Source organism: Mchenga conophoros, linkage group LG22 (genome assembly GCF_057382185.1).
Source record: "Mchenga conophoros isolate Kocher_MC1m ecotype Shallow Benthic linkage group LG22, M_conophoros_male_GT1.1, whole genome shotgun sequence".
Lineage (NCBI taxonomy): Eukaryota > Metazoa > Chordata > Actinopteri > Cichliformes > Cichlidae > Mchenga > Mchenga conophoros.
In genome coordinates, this window is record NC_140546.1 from 21,435,250 (window position 1) to 21,451,493 (window position 16,244).

General features: G+C 41.0%; 1 protein-coding gene across 2 annotated transcripts in view; it reads left to right on the plus strand.

Annotated features, from left to right (window-relative positions):
* Positions 1 to 573: 573 nt before the first annotated feature.
* The window catches only part of ctnnal1 (catenin (cadherin-associated protein), alpha-like 1), a 55,616-nt gene continuing 39,945 nt past the window's right edge, over positions 574 to 16,244 (plus strand). Inside the window, exon 1 of one of the 2 annotated variants that reach the window (XM_085261354.1) lies at positions 574 to 998. In XM_085261354.1, the coding sequence (XP_085117480.1) occupies positions 903 to 998 (96 nt within the window). In that variant the 5' untranslated portion in view covers positions 574 to 902. The remainder of the gene's footprint in view (positions 999 to 16,244) is intronic. The other variant, XM_085261355.1, reaches the window with a different exon arrangement.

A 16,244-nucleotide genomic window follows, 5' to 3' on the forward strand; every position in this document is an offset into this window, starting at 1 on the left:
GTCACTCGAGATCCCTTTTTAGTTTCACAGCCTAGAGGACATCAAATGGTACATCATGAAAATGAATGTTTTCCCTCAAGACAGACAAAGGGAAACATTTGTAACTTCATAAGATCCCAGTCCATGTGCTTTAGTGCTGCCTGGCTTTAATTGGTATATCTGGTGAGGCTTTCCAGAGGGAGAGTAAGGCATTCTCACACTCCAGGGGATAACATATGATTCTGTGTCTCAGAGATCAAACCAGAGCTGTGGTGTGAGGGAGGCAATGCCCCTTCCTCTCTGATGCCCAGAACCATGAAATCTCCATTCATTTTCAAAAGCAATAAAAAAAAGTACATTTACATCAATTAATGATACATTTCCCTTTATAATGTCCCTTCTGTTGCACACGAGGCGCACTATAGATCATTTTGAAATGTAATTAATACTTAAATGACGTAAGTGTAATTGCCACGTGCGTGAACACGTACTGTATATTAAAACATAAATAGCTCGTCACTGTGCAGTGCACGCACTGATGAACTGCTCAGCGCTCCCCACTTAAGCAGTCAGCAGTGAAAACCCGACTGCGTGTGCGTGCTCTGTGCGTGGTTGCCCACAGTGGTGTGCTGCAGTCCGCTCCCTGCCGTAGTTGAGTAAAGTACATGGACATTAGCGGGCGCAGCGGCACAACCACCGAGCTGGAGTGGATTAAAACTGCGTGCGTGCGTGGAGAGCCACTCGACGACCGACTGCGAAACCCCCGGAGTGTAATCCCAAGTCCGTTATACCAGTTTGCAAATGCGAAACAGCAAAGCAGAGGCTGTCGGTAAACTCAGTTAGTGGCGTGCATTGTGTGTGCGTGTATGTGTGTGTGAGAGTGTGTGTCAATCAGGGAGAGAGGGAGAGAAAGCTCGGCGGGAATGGCTTCATCTCCGTGCGGCAACAGTAACTTTGATTCCGGTCTGGAAATCAAAACTCGCTCGGTGGAGCAGACGCTTATTCCTTTAGTTTCGCAGGTGAGTACTCCGGAAACCTAAACCGTGACGTTTAGTTATCGCATTCGAAGCCCTTGTGCTCTCAAACCACACTTCGACTTTACAGCTGTGTCGAGCACATGACACCGATTCTGTTGTTTACCTATTTGTGCACTGTGTCTGCAGTGCGTGCTTCCTTCCCGTGCTGCGTTTAAAAGCAGTCCCACGTGCGAATAGTTTATCAAGTTACGACACTGTGGTAGTCCTGTAACTGTTGTAGAAAACGGAAAAAGTAACGATACTCAAAGTTGTCTTAAGTTACAAAGGTGGGCACAGCCAAGTCTGAGGAAAATAAGCTGTGGATACGCTGAACGGGTAACTTGGGAAGTTTGTGATTTACAGAATTACATAACAGACTAGAATAATGCAGGGTAGTGAAACTGTTCACACCCAGAAGGCAATAAAATGAATTATGATGATGGTTCTTTATCTTTTTGAGACGATCACAAACTCTCCAGGAAGTCTTCACACTCTTCAGAGAGTAGCCCAGAAGCCGTAAGTTTTCCCTGAAGTCCTCCTTCGCCACTCCAGAGCTGTTCCCGAGCTGTGGCTCTCTCTTCTCTAATTGAGCCACTTTGAAGCACGTGCTTTGTTTTTCAATAAACACAGGAAAATGAAGGACCCACTTAAGGCCACTGCACTCCCTCAGCAACTCTCCACTCTTACACACTTTAACAGTCCCCGGATTAAACAAAACAAGGAGCTTAGGTCAATAAGTTAATGAATCGTTTTATTGTATGTTGGTTAGAAGCTGGAGGCTGTTTGGGCCATTTTAGGCTTTAATTTGCATGACTATCTTCCGCTCTTGTTTCCAGCATGTCACAAAAATGGGGAAGTCGACTGCTCCTGAATAGGGAAGTGACCACTAGTCTTATAAATGCTAATATCCCCCTGTTTTGTAGGACAGGGTTGTGGTTTTCACTTGAAAGACAGTGGGAGAAATCAGCATCTCACTGCTGGGTGAACAGAGTCTGGATAATACCACACTGGGAGGCCCATGACACTGTCCCTGCCCCTCCTGTGCTCACTGGCAACCTGCTTCCTCCCTCTCATTGCACAGGCTCACTTGAAAGATATAAGGTCATCCTGTCCCGAATAGATATGGGTTACTTATCAGAAAAGGACATCTGTTAGAGGGATGTGCTTTCCATGTAGTATGATAACTCAGGGCTAAATCTGTGCGAGCGTATACCGGCAGTGCAAGCAGGAGTTTGGGGAACAATATTCACACTAAGTACTGCTGTAATAATGCGCAAAAGTGTACAATAAATGTCCCATCCCTTGTGTTAGTGTAATATTTGCTGTCCAGCAAACTTATGGTGCACTCCTGCCTGCTGAGTTATTGGCTGGGCTCCCGTCTGTAGAGGGGTAAACTGTAATATGCATTCAGCTTATTACAGTCCATAGAGGGCCTCAAGGACAGTGTTTCCTAATTTTCTTTTTTTCTCAGTGTAAGGCCTGTCCCCATAGCAACAGAGCTCTGCAATGCTGAAAGAAACCACATTTTCAAGGACCGTCAACTCCATATGTAACATTTTGTTGTTGTTTTGTCATAAGATCAAGGTCACTGTTAACTGATACACAGGTTCCTCTTTGTGTGCAAAAATGCACAACTTTTCCTTTTATTTTTATTATTATTATTTTTTTTAAAGAAATGATTCTGAGCATGAAATGATTAGTCTATTTTACCGAAGTAATAATTTTGACAATCTGATTCTGACAATGGATGTTATTTGAATTTAGATTATGAAATTAGACGTCCTCTGGGGGCTTAAGTCAGCCTTTTCTGCTGTTTGTGGAGATGCAATTGATTCAAAGAATAATTGCTGAAGGTAGAAAATTGTTTGTATGATTCTGATTTTCTAGAAATAGTTTCCATAAAAACCCCCAACAAAAAACGTATGTTATAGTGAACTTCTTTACGGAGTCACTTAGTTGGATTTTACATGGATTGCTTAGTAAATCTCAAGCATTAGGTGTGGTAGTTTTTTTTTTTTTTTTTTTTTTTTACAGATTGTAAATAATCAGATAAATTGAATGAAATTATAACATTTTTTAAGTCAAATCATTAATTTTGAAAGGTCATGATGGTTATTCTGACACTGGTGGTTGTAAATATGTGGTTTTTGGTGTTTGTGCACGCTAGGACAGTGCTAGGTTATAGTTCGTAACAATTGGGACTCTGATTTGAGTAATCGTGACCAGCTAGCCTTCATTTTCTGTCTAAAATGCAGTGAATAGAAAAGCAACAAAGCTGCTGTCTTGTCATAATTCAAGAAGGACCGTAAACTTTATTCTGATTGTAAGGATGGTGACTTGCAGGTGTCACGTATGATAATAAACTGCTTATTGAGATTCCACAATGAATGTGCAAAAATTATTGGCAACAAAACAACTGTTAGTATTCTAAATAGTTTTTCCAGTAAGAAACTGCTGTTGTAGATTACAGTAGGTACGCTGGAAAATAACGGCTAATATATTTGCAAGAACTTCACCGTAAATTACAGGAAAACAATCCTGGACACTTGCTGTTTATGTGTGTTTTTGTGTATGCACTGAATGAGAGAAAAAGAAATCGCTTTGCGAGAAAAGTCAGTAGAAAGGCTGATGGTTAACCCAGCTGTGATAATAAAATTACCTGGCTTCAGGTGTGTATGATAACTTTGTTAACGGCGTTATGTGACATTTCTGAGAATGAGTATTGCCATACATGCGCATCAATTGAATTAGTGTACTTAGAAACACTGACTGTGAGGGCTGTGCTCTGCAGCTTGTCTTCTTAAGGAGCGTTGTATGCATGCGCGTGTGTGTGTGTGTGTGGATCTCATAACTATCAAAGCGGAAATGAAAAAGCAGTGTCAGTCTGAGAGCCTACGTTTGATAAGGTTTTATGTTGTTTACTCTCCCCTTTTTATTTTTTAATTATTTATTTCCTCTCCTCTCGCCTTGTTGACGTTGATATCCTCAGGCCTCTGTTATCAGCTTCACTCCCACCAGGGTGTAATTATAGGCCAGGGAAACCTCCCCGTCTTGCATACATATACACAAACTGGATAGATGCACGCAGTCCCACCTACGGCTTTCCTTTTTATGCTTGTATGTTCTCCTGTCATACTGATTATTTTGTGTATGCATTTTTTTTTTTTTTTTGTGTTTGTCTGGGGTTTTTTTTTTTGCACCAGTAGGTCAGAGTCATTCCCAACTTTCCAGCTGGTCTGAGATTCTGCAATTTAAATGAGTCCTGTTTTCTTAATGGACCACCTGGATGCTTTCGGGCCGCGTTCTTTATCATTTTGACCAGTTCCTTCCTTTTCTCCTTCGACTTCTTTTTTTCAAACTACAAAATGCATTTTCTTGATTTCTAAACGACACATTCTCCTATGTTAATACAAATTTTGTAATATGCTTTGCTTCACCTTTGCCATCGGTTTTGTATTCAGGGACATGGTGAGGCTAATGAATTGCTCTGGTGGTGGTCAAAATGTAATAGCCATCATGCAGAGAGAAGGGGAAACTAAAGCAAACACGTCTGCTGTTGTGTGTGCGTGCTACCTGTGATGTGGCCTATAGCCAGCTGGAAGGCAATTAGCAATACTCTGGATGCTTTTTCCTTGAGATCCAATTCCTGTTTTGAAGTGGTAATTAGTGGGGGGAAAAAACAGTTATGTTCCTGGGCTTTTATAATTGAGGTGTGTTTTCCTATTAAAAACGCAGCAGCCCAGTCTGGGTGCGGACATGGTGGTCCACACTGATGAAGTGTAAAGGTGCTGTTTTGAAGCAAAGACTTGTGGGAACGAATAGGAGCTTGGGAATAATCTCTAAGACTTTGATCAGATTGGTGTACGTTAAACACTCGTGACACCCTGGCCTTGTGATTACATAGCTCAGCTGTCTCCATCATTTTTCTTCAGGCCCGAGCCAGGAGTTTCTTAAAAGATTTTCTCCTATAATTGGGCCTGGAAAATCCGTTCTCTGTCTGCGTTTGTTAGCATCGACTTTGTCATGCTTCCAGGGGTTCTGTGGTGGTTGCAGTTTTGCTTTCTGAAGTGTTATAGAACACTGTGGGGGGGGGAGAAAAAAGCTTTCCCGTGTTCTTTTTGCTCTCAACCTGGATTGAAATGGCATATTTATCACCCAAACAAATGCTCAGGGGAAAGTCGGAGGATGTGATTTTTCTCAAAGCTTTGCCATTTTGCCATAAATTTCAACATTAAACAAAAAAGCTGACAAAACACGCTTCATAAACATACTCCAAACTTAACGGCTTCGTAAGCACGGCCATCAGTCAAATTTCCGTTCCGCCCTCTGGAAATACTGGAAATTGAATTTTACTGAGGTACGAGGCTCTATTTCCTTCCTAATGTTCCTGGTCCTATAGTAGAGTGACATGACAAACGTCCAGGTAGTGAAGTTGTTTTTTATATCTAGACAGACGCATTACTGTTGCCATGAGCCCTAACAGATCTCCGTCCTCGAGTTGTATGATGATAATGGAGACAAATGGGTCCCTGGCATGAAAGTAAAACCACATGAGGATAGCAACGCACTCCAAGCTTGCACGTGAATACACACTCATAAATCAGAGCATATAAATATAACATGATTGGGACAACATATGCCTTTATTGTATATGTGGGAGATGGGTGGGGAATTCCACAGTGGTTTGAGCGTCTTTGTATCTGTGTACTCTGATGTGTGTGATTGTCTGCTCACGGATAACAGAATCTACACAGATCTGTGGTGGTGGGATTGTGGTTTTCATGTGTCATCGTCTGTTTTGTGTTCTGCTGCTACAGGTTGTCACCCCGTCCAAGTTCAACCCACTGTGGTGGTGACTAAAACAGAACGCCTGATAACACAATTTGAGAGCAACCTTTTTTCCTGTTACGTCAGTATCAGTGAAAGATGCTGATTAATGGCCACGCTATTTACACAAACACTCCCAATCACCAGTGTTGGGAAGGTAAAATATATTCCACTACAGATTACAGAATACATGCCCCCAAAATGTAGTTTGTAACATATTTTGTTAAGTTACTCAATGCAAGGAACGTATTCTGAATACTTTAGATTACTTAATATAATGTCATGCTTTTTACAACTACATGAATGTACTATTGCTGTGTGATTTATTACTATTACTGAAGGTTACTTGCCACCAAGCTAACATTGTTAGCTGAGGTTAGTTCATAGACTGCTTTCCGAACTGCACATGATTATTTGCAGCTAGCAGGTTTTTAATGTTATCCAAGTCTAACAGTCAGCAGTCTATGAACTAACGCCAGCTAACAATGTTAGCTTGGTGGCGGGTAGCTTTTAGTAATAGTAATAAATCACACAGCAATAGTACATTGAAGTGGCACATAACCCAGGTAGCTACCACAACTAAAACATAATAGTTGCAGTAGGCTAGTGAACTTACTTTCAGATGTTTCTTTGGGTTGGAGGTGGAGGCTTTTGACGCTGAAAGTAGCTTGGTTGCTGGCAAACAGAGTTTGCATTGCACGGTCAGATTTGGCCCATCCCTTTTTTTTTCTTCTTTAAATGTGAAGTGGTGTCAGAATTTCCAAGTAAGAAATGCATTCCTGCCTGTACACTGCTGGCTCTGGGTCCATTGTGTAACTGATGCCACCAGGATTAACATGACGCTTACATTAGAGCCTCTAATTCCGACAATGCGTGGAATTACCAGAATTAGAGAGGGGATAGCCTAACATATGAAACAGGAAAAGACCGCTGTGAAATCCATTTATTTCAACAAAGTAACTGTATTCCAATTATCATCTTTTTTTGGGTAACTGTAACGGAATACAGTTACTCTTATTGTGTATTTTAAATACGTAACGCTGGTACATGTATTCTGTTACTCCCCAACACTACCAATCACTCATATTTCCATACAGTATATTAGGGCTGTTCAATATAACGATATATATGGGATGACGATATAAAAACGTCTATAGTTTCATTTTACGCTATCGTTGTTTCGTGGTGTCACAAAATAAACAGTTTACAGCAATATTTTTTCATGGTTTTGATGGTCACTGTAGTGGCTATATTAATTTCTTAAAGTTATCTCTTTCTCTTATATTTAATATAACTACACTACGGACGGACAAGCGCCTGTTTTTATGCGTTGTCGTTAACAACAACGATGGTAAAACCATCGCGTGTCCGCTCGTTTATTTTCCACATAAACCTTTCACAATAAAGCTCAAGATCCTGTTGAGACTTTTCAAAATAAACTGAATCAAGTGAAAGAGTAGGCAGATTATTTACAGATGAGGAGTAAAAAAGAGCCGCCAGGTGCTAAAAAATAAACCTTAGACTCAAACGTTAGAACAGGCTTTTCCCCACAGCACGCTGTGTAATAAATACTCACAAAGAAAACTGCGGCCGTTACAACTTATTTCTAAATGTATCGGTTAAAACACTCGACTCCAGGTACACGACTCCCAGCTGGAAACACTTCATGAAAGTTGAGCTGCCCGAGAGTCACAGAATTTACAGAATATGTTAAATTTTGATTTTATATCGTTATCGGGACGATAGAATTCTTATATCGGGATATGAGATTTTGGTCATATCGCACAGTCCTACACTATATACCCTTTTCCCCTCTAAAGAAACTGGGAGATCGTGCGGTTTTGCAGGTTGGTTCTACACATGGGCTCTCAGCTGGTTTAAAGATCTAATATATGAATTGCAGTGAGCCTGACTCGCATTATTGTTGAATAAATGACGCTCTTCGGCATGTCCTTGTTCAGCAGTAGGAAGTAAACAGTCAACAAGCCTGTTTCATCAAAGTGAAATGAGATGCAATTCCACTCGGCTCCCCTTGTTTTCTAGTAAAGTGGTTGCATTAGGCAGCTAACTTTGTCAATTTGGAGAATCCACATTCTCTCTTCTGATGATTAAATCCACTCTTCTAAGCCTCCCACCCTGACTCATATTCACTTTTCATTGCATTTCTCTAACACAAACACACACTCAGTGTCATGTAAACACACATGTGCAGAGCTTAAATGATCGGTGTTTCCCCCTTGTCCCCTCGAGCGGTCTTTTCATTATTGCTATCAGGGGAGTCATTACAGATTGCTGTTCTCTTTAAGTGCAGATAAAAGGGTCTGTCTTACATGTCGAGCCGTTGACCTTTCCTCGGTTAATATACTTCCAGATGAGAAAAGTGCTTCTCTTTTTTTGCCTGTGTGTGTGTGTGTGTGTATGTCTTCATTTATGTGTGTGCGCACCTGAAACCTCCAAATAACCTGGCCCAATGGGATCAGTCACCTAGAGGGAACAGCAGAGTTAATTTAATGGTGCAAGAAGGCAATCTCACGCTCTGCAATTTAACTTATTTGAAAGGTGAGGCTAATAGCAGAAGGTGCTTTTAATTGTCTAAGGAGAAGCCACTGCCTCTGACCGAGATGTATGGCTATATCCTGAAGGCTGATAAAGTATTGATTAAGCCCCTCTCCCATCATCAGTCAGCCTCAAATTGCTTTCATTCAGTCTTTCATTGACCATCAAATGAAAATGGGGAACAGACTCATTTTGTCAGTTTGTGAAAACTTGGGTCCTAGTTGTCTGCAGTAACACTGAGTGTTTGGTTTTTATCCGTCAAGGTTTTACAATTTTCCGCCGTCAGATTCCTGAGAGAAGAAGTGACAATAACAAAACTGCTGTCAGTGGATTCTTATCTCGACTAACCAGGATATTATTTTTGTAAAGATATGTTGCCATGCATTTTTTTTTCTTTTTTGCAAATTACTATAACTTTTTTAAAATTCTGTTATCACCGCAACTTCCCTGAGCTCACTGTTAATATGATCTGCCACCGTGTTCACGCACTGTGTGTGAATGATCCTCCAAGACCTGCAGAGGCTCTTAGGTGCTTATTATTCCTGTTTAATATCAAGTGATTGTCTGGCCCATTGCCGCCCTGTGCTTACAGTATATTTTTCTGAGTTATGATGATGAGGTAGTGATGGGACATCTCATAAGTATGAGCACACAGGAGGAAATCTCTCTGTCGGTGAAGATGTGATGCCTAATGTGGCGTGATGTTTTGTGTTGTCCAGCCTCACACCCTGCGGATTAAGATGGATGTATAAACACATGGCTGAAGCACAAACAAGGACATATGTATTAAGAAACCTCACAACCGTTTCCTAGGCTCTCATTCTGTAGCTGTACATAAGGAATATTTTACTAAAATAGCACAGATACAGGTTGAATAGCTTTCTCTGTTTTTTAAACTGTGCTCGCTAAGAAGTAAGATATAGTGTTGCTGTACATGCTGTTAGGACATGCAGACTGAAGAGTGAGACAGGACAGGCCTCTTACTGTAATCTTGTAGGCATGCACTCTCCTATTTGCCTTGTCATGTACTGCTAGAGATATGACATGATATATCTATATTATCTGCTGCCTGGACAACCGCAGGTAAACACACCACTGTTTGGCAGGCAGCTGTTTGTTTCTTGTTGTTTTCCTCTTTGTGTGTCTGTGGCTGAGCATTGTGATCATTCTGGTCTTGAGCCCATGACATTGACCTGACAGTTTTACACACTGTGGGGTTTAGAGGTTAAGCTCTGCAAATCCTGGTTATGACAGGAACCCTTTCTACGTTTCCAGGTAAACCATTGCACCATCCTATAGTTTCATGGTAAGGGTGACGTCTTTATATGAAAGTGGAGGTTGCTGTCACTGAAAATATCGCACCAGTCAGTGTTACTATTCCTTTCTGTACTTGATCAGCCGGTCCTTGTCACGATCTTCTTACCTCTGTCCTCCTGGCTTGCATTGTAAGGAATGTAGAAATATCTCAAAGTGAAAAACAAAACCAAGTCTAGGAAACGAAGCAGTCTTTAAGCATTAGTTGGATATAAGTATAATTATCTTTTTGATCATGTATTATCTATAAAGGTTTTCTGACACTCATCCCAGAGCTGTCCAAGTCTTCCTGTTTGTTCTTCTCTCCTTCTCCATCAGCAACATTGCTAACTTTACCTCCGAGGAATCCTTCAGCCTGGCTTGTATGTGTTAATTGCTTTCTTCAAGCGTCTTTGAACTTCTCCCCCCCTCGATAATGAGTTCTTTTAAAAAGATGAGGTTTGACATGACAGAACAAAGACAGTGTGAAGGGCACAGGGAACATAGAATACCAAACATTTTCTGTAATTCAGAACAATTTCAAAGTTGCCGTGTCACCTTTGCCATCACTTAATGTCTGCACTGTTTGATTAAAAATAGATTTTTTATTTTATTTTAGTTTCTTTGTTAATCTTTTGATTACTTAAATGATAAATTTCACTTTATGCTAAATTGGCAAGCATGCCACTTTTAATTCAGTGCGATATCACTTTTAGTGACTACTTCAACCTCAAGCAGTCGTGTTGAGTGACTGCCAGATCACCTCACTTTGTGGGGTGATTCAGGGTGTGTCTGTAAGGAAGTATCAGTGTGTAAGATGCTGTAGCACCTCGTTTGTATGTCTTCCACCCTTCCTCTGTTGCTCTGCCCAATTTCCTGATTTCGTTTTCCTGTCACACCCCTTTCTCTTTTGGTCTTTAGTTCTGCCTTTAGCCTTGTGCCTGTTTTCTTCTCACCACTCTCCACTTACCTTTCAGTTTTCTAACTATTAATCTCAACTTCTCCAGAGAGTTAGGGGCTCTATATCACCTCATTAATTATGCAGCTTGCTGAAAACCTAGCTAGAGGCTGCAGGTATAGCCTCAGCTGAATAGCTCAGCCCAATCATTTCTTTGGATCTTTCCCTCTTTCTTCTCTACCGTAAAATGAGACGCAATCTTCGGGACTGCATCCATTCTGAAGAACACTAATGGGAATAGCATGTAACCAGCTGAGCCAGATTTGGCCGTCTCTTTCTCTGACATAGAATGGATGAAGATGATGCTATTCTTACCACGTTTTGTCTGAGCGTCACATATCTTCAGGGGAAATGTTTTCTGAAAGGAATGCAATGTTGAAAGCACAGCTGTAAAGAGATAGGATCTTGGACATTTTGAAAAGACTTTGTATCAAGAATGGGTTTATATAATTTTAACTTGCAGGATTGAGCTATGTTTGTAATTGTCAGATTTCCATGGGCTAACTATAATGAAATGGAAAAGCAATACATTCCCCTGTGTCAGTTTTGGCCGGCGGTCATAGGTTCTGTCCAATAATATGACGTGAGACTGGAGTAAAAGACCTCCATGGATTGGCACTTTATTAAAGAAGGAGCATGATAACAGCACAAACACTAACTACAACTAAACCAAATGGCTTCCTTTTATACTCTACCTTTTCAGGTGAACATCCGGAATAGCCCAAGTATGGGGGTTAACTAATCAACATGAAAACATAACCCTCCACACAAACAAACATACAATAACATTAAAGAACATCACAAACATATACATATTTCCAACACATACTATAAACAAACCAATAACATAAGCTTCACCCATTTCTATCTAAATTAAAACCCTCTTTAACCATACTCCCTAACCTGGCACATTGGTCTGCTCCAAGAGCTCTTAAACAGGTGATTGAGCCACTTTCACTCTTTTGCTCCACATCCTGAAAGAAGCAACCAGGACAGGTGAGTACCTTTACAAGTTCTCATTTCACATATGTTTAGGTTATTGATAAATGATTAACTGCAAACAGCTCTAACTTTGGCTCTTCTCCGACACAGGTAGGATGGCCAGTCCCACTGTCTCTTTTCAGTTAAAAGCTGTCAATTTAATCATATGTCAAATAACCTAATAAAAGACTCCATAAGAACTAATGTGTTTTCTTTATTACCCTATTTTAAATTCCTAATCCAACAATTAATCACTAACAATACCCCCCTGGTCTCCATTACACCCTGCCTCTCAAGCAGACTTTTATCCTTTTGATGAGCTCCAGTGCGATTGCCTAATGCTGCGTTCACACTGGAAGTGATGTGGCGACCGTATAAAGTGAATGAAACTATGAGCAAAAATACCCACTGGCGGCACAAAGTGGGAGGGACCCAAGATGAACTTTTCTCAAGTTATAAGTCAGCCAATGAGAATGTACCATACTGCTGATTGACAAATGACCTTATAGTAAATGCATTAATAGGTTACCTAGGCACCAGGAGGCTAGGATGTCTGTGAGCGACCAGCTGTCAGCTTCACAGCAATGCACGACGACTGAACCACTACCAGTGTGGGTACAACTTTAGACTACAGCTGGAGATGGTAGTTCTTGTTCTGTGGGCTCTGTGTAGGAGCCCATGAAATGGATAACCAGCTTCTGAATGTTCTGGTTAGAGCAGAACGTCTGTCAACAGGTGCAGTGGATAAAAGTGGCGTACAACAACATCCTTTCGTAGAAGCAGCAAAAAGAAATCAAGGACCACCCCAGCAATCTCGCCACAGCAGTCTGATTAGCAGCACCAAAAACTTTCAGAATAACAGTGAGGCATCGATGGCAGATGGCATTATCTCAGTTGCATGAAAAGTAAGTCCCCTATACACTCAGGTGGCTATCAATATACCTGGGCAGCCTGCCAGGTAAAGTTCGTGTGCGGCAAACACTCTGACACCTAGCTCTTGGTATGAGGAAGATGTTCTCATCTTGTCACCGTTTCTAGATGACTGGAGCCAGCGGGTGACAGCTGGGGCCAGTCAGCCGGGATTCATAGCCCAGTGTGTACATGTGTACTTAAGAACACATACACCCAGGACCAACACCTATAAATAAGTTAAAGTCACTCTACTCCTATAAATAAAGTTCTAGTTGTTCTGGGCATTTCTCTGGATCTGCTATCTGAATGACTGAAAAGAGCTCTTGATATGAAAACTAATATTAAAATGTGAGTGTGAGAGTTAGTGATTTTAGAAAAGAGTGTTTACTGCATCGTCAGTAAACACTCGTCTATGGGTTGCAGGTACTGGTTCATGTTAATGTCGTTTGATGTTTAAATTCTGCACCGATGGACCTCAAACCACTTGAAGACATAGGTATGTGTCATGTAGTGAAAGCACGTTCCCGAAGCCCCTGTGAGAATGTGTTAGGGAGTCTGTGTGTGTCACAACACAGGCCTTTATACAGCCTGCAGTTAGGGGGGGCTGCATTCCTTTAAGGGCTCAAGTTTCGAGCTCCCACAATGTGCGTGTGTGCATGTGTGTGTGGTGTCTGAAATTGTGCCTCCATGTTCTTTAAAGGGCATCACGACTGAGGTCAAAAGTCAAAGTCTCAAAGGGCAAAAACCTTGATTCTGGCTGGTATGCATGTGTTTGTCTGCCCCCCCCCCCCCCCCCCTCTTCATTCATCGGTGAATCCTCCAGCTCAGCGTATAACGTTCCGTGTTGTGGCTTCTGATGTTTGGTCTGACACACTTCATTGCTTTATTAATGCAGTACTTCACTTTCTAAAGTCCCTTTCTTCTCACATGTCAAACCTTCAAGACAACATTCTTAGGAATTTATCTCCGTCTGTTCGAGAATGTCTCTTGCTCTGGGGCTAGTTTGTAGCTGCGTTGGCTTTTGTCTACACCTGACAACTCGCATTTCTAAATGCTTCCTTTCATTTTGTAAGAAGTTGACCCAAACCCCCCCCCCCCCCTCCAAAAAACACAGTAGCCCAGAATTCCCAGAGGTAGCTTGTGGAAATCATTTTGGTGGTTTTCATCAGATTTGACCTTCAATAGGCAGCTGAGAAATGAAGCACATTTTTCTTTGTCACTTTGCTTTTTCATTCACAAGCCGTGATTAGTTTCGGAACAGACCAGTGTTTCTGACAGGTGCATTTGGTCAGCTTCCCCTGCTCCTGCAGAACATGCTGTTGCTGAGTGAGGCCGTCACAGAGCCTGGTTAGGCCGCTTTCACACACTTTTCACTGCACACTACTACTTGTATTAGTTGTCCATTACTTGTAATTACTTGTAATTACCAATTATGATGACTGATGGAATGTTTTCCAGGCCAAGTTGGCAAGCAGTTCGGATTTTCCTGTTGAGGATTTTATACAATTACCCAGTCATTAAACATGGCTCAGCATGAGGACAACCTGAGGGGGGTGACTTTCATGTGTTTTGGTTGTATTGTTCATAACTTCGGGTTTCGTAGGGGGGCAGTCGTCGTCATGCAACACCGCATTCAAGAAAATCACCCAAAGACAAATATTAGCTGCAATGTTCCAGGCTAAAAAATAAGTCAACACTTCTAAGCAAACTCTCCTGTCTTTGTTTTACTCGCAGGATGTTGGTTTGCGAGCTTGTGATGATGTGAGAATATAAGCTTTAATACCCCTGATTGTTTTGGGTTATACTCGTGGTTTCATCTAAATAGATGTTGCTTGATGATGGATCTGGAGATGTATTTCTAGCAGGTTGCTTACGGTTATTATTCCAACTTTTATTTTCCTTGTACACAAGATACTCATCAATCTTTAGTGGTGGCTCAGGAGGTCTTGATTGAGATAATTAAAGGGCAGAATGAGGACTACGATAAAAGACTCATCAGGAGTTGGAGTTTGCCTTTTTCATGTGCTTTCAAATGTTTCAACAACAAAGATAAATCTTAGAGGGAAGTCAGATGCAAGGACAAAGCAGATACAGTGCTTAGGGCCATGTTGTGTTTGGTTTTTCTTTTTTTCTTTTTTTTATGGGTTCAGAGGTTTCAAAGAAAACGATTTGCCACAGTCCATTTGAATTTCTACACCCCATGTTTCTTTTGAAGGTGTATGTAGGGTGAAATTGACTAAAATATTTAACTTCTAGGAAGAAAATTGTTTCCATGTTTGACTTTGTGCCACTTCTCTGCTGTTATACCCGCTACAGAATACCAGACAGCTTTTAGACTGCAGGTTTAAGTTATTTATCAGTTGGAAATTTTGGTCTGTTTATGCACACCAACAACGGACCATGTCTGCAAATGAAGACATCCACTAAAATGGTATATATATATATATTTTTTTTTACTCCTTCTTGATATGCAACGACTTGCCCAAAATGAATGTTACGAAACAAAACAAGACTTAGTGTCTAAGCAAAGGCTTCTGAGCAACACCGTCTGGAATTTCTAACCTGCTTCTGGATGTGAAAAGAGATTGAAGACTTCACATTTAGATATCATGAGTGATGTCTCGATGGGTTTTTTTTCTTCAGTGTTTTGCCGTCTTTGTGACATTGACTTGCCAGATTAAATAACTGCTGTACTCTGGTGAGGCTTTCTTGGGGTGGGGTAGGGAGGGGGTTTGGGGCCATGGGGTGGACGTCACTATGAAACTCCTCGGTCTTCAATGGAACAAAGAGCTCAGTGTAGCCTGGAGAAATCTCTAGCTGCATATGGTGTACGTTTCCAAATGGGTGGGATCTCATCTGCATTGCCTCGCTGCCTGAGCCAGAGATGTCTTTGATATTGCATCTTGGATGTTTTGCAAAAACGTGCTTAGATCAAAGATATCTGTGCTGCCAGGCTGGCTGTCTTGGTTTTACTTTGATAACAGCTTGATCCATGTAAAAACAGTTAGATCCAAGTAATTAGCGTCATTGTCCGCTATTCTTTCTGTCTGTTTTGAGTTGGTTAGAAGCTGACACGGCATGGTTTACACTCTGAGACTAGGATATGCCTCCTAGAAGCTTTCAGTAGATGAGGCTTTTGGCCATCTTTTTGATGTAAGTAGGAAAATCTAAGCTTTTTTTCTCTCTTTTTTAAATTCATCCAAAATATATTTGTTATACTATTTGTAAGTGGTAGTCTGTTACAGGTGTGCCAGCATTATGATGCTGAGAAAAAAATACTTTAGCACCATTCAGGCCGGAGCCACTCTTATAAAATATGAAAGGAGATATGTTTTGATTTCATTATTTAATATTCTTTTGAAAGAAGAACTTCATCTGCATTGTGTTTTGCTCAATAATAAAAGTGTCTCTCTCTCAGCTATAAACTCTCAGATGGTTTTAGCAAATTACTTTTTGTACTCTTTATGAATACTGCTTTTCAGTAGGTGACTTTTTTTGACTCCCCCAAAACATTTTTCACACTTCACTTGCAAAAACCTGAATCCACTCTGCATCACGTAGGACAGAAAATGGTCTCAGTAATACTGTACAGATGTTACTGAATAATTTATCATATTCACATGTAAGCAGCATTCAGTATGCGATTCAATCTTGAAACTGAGGGTAGGTGATAAAACTGCCTCCTGTTATTCCAAAAAAAGCAAATCCGAAGCTTCAGCTTG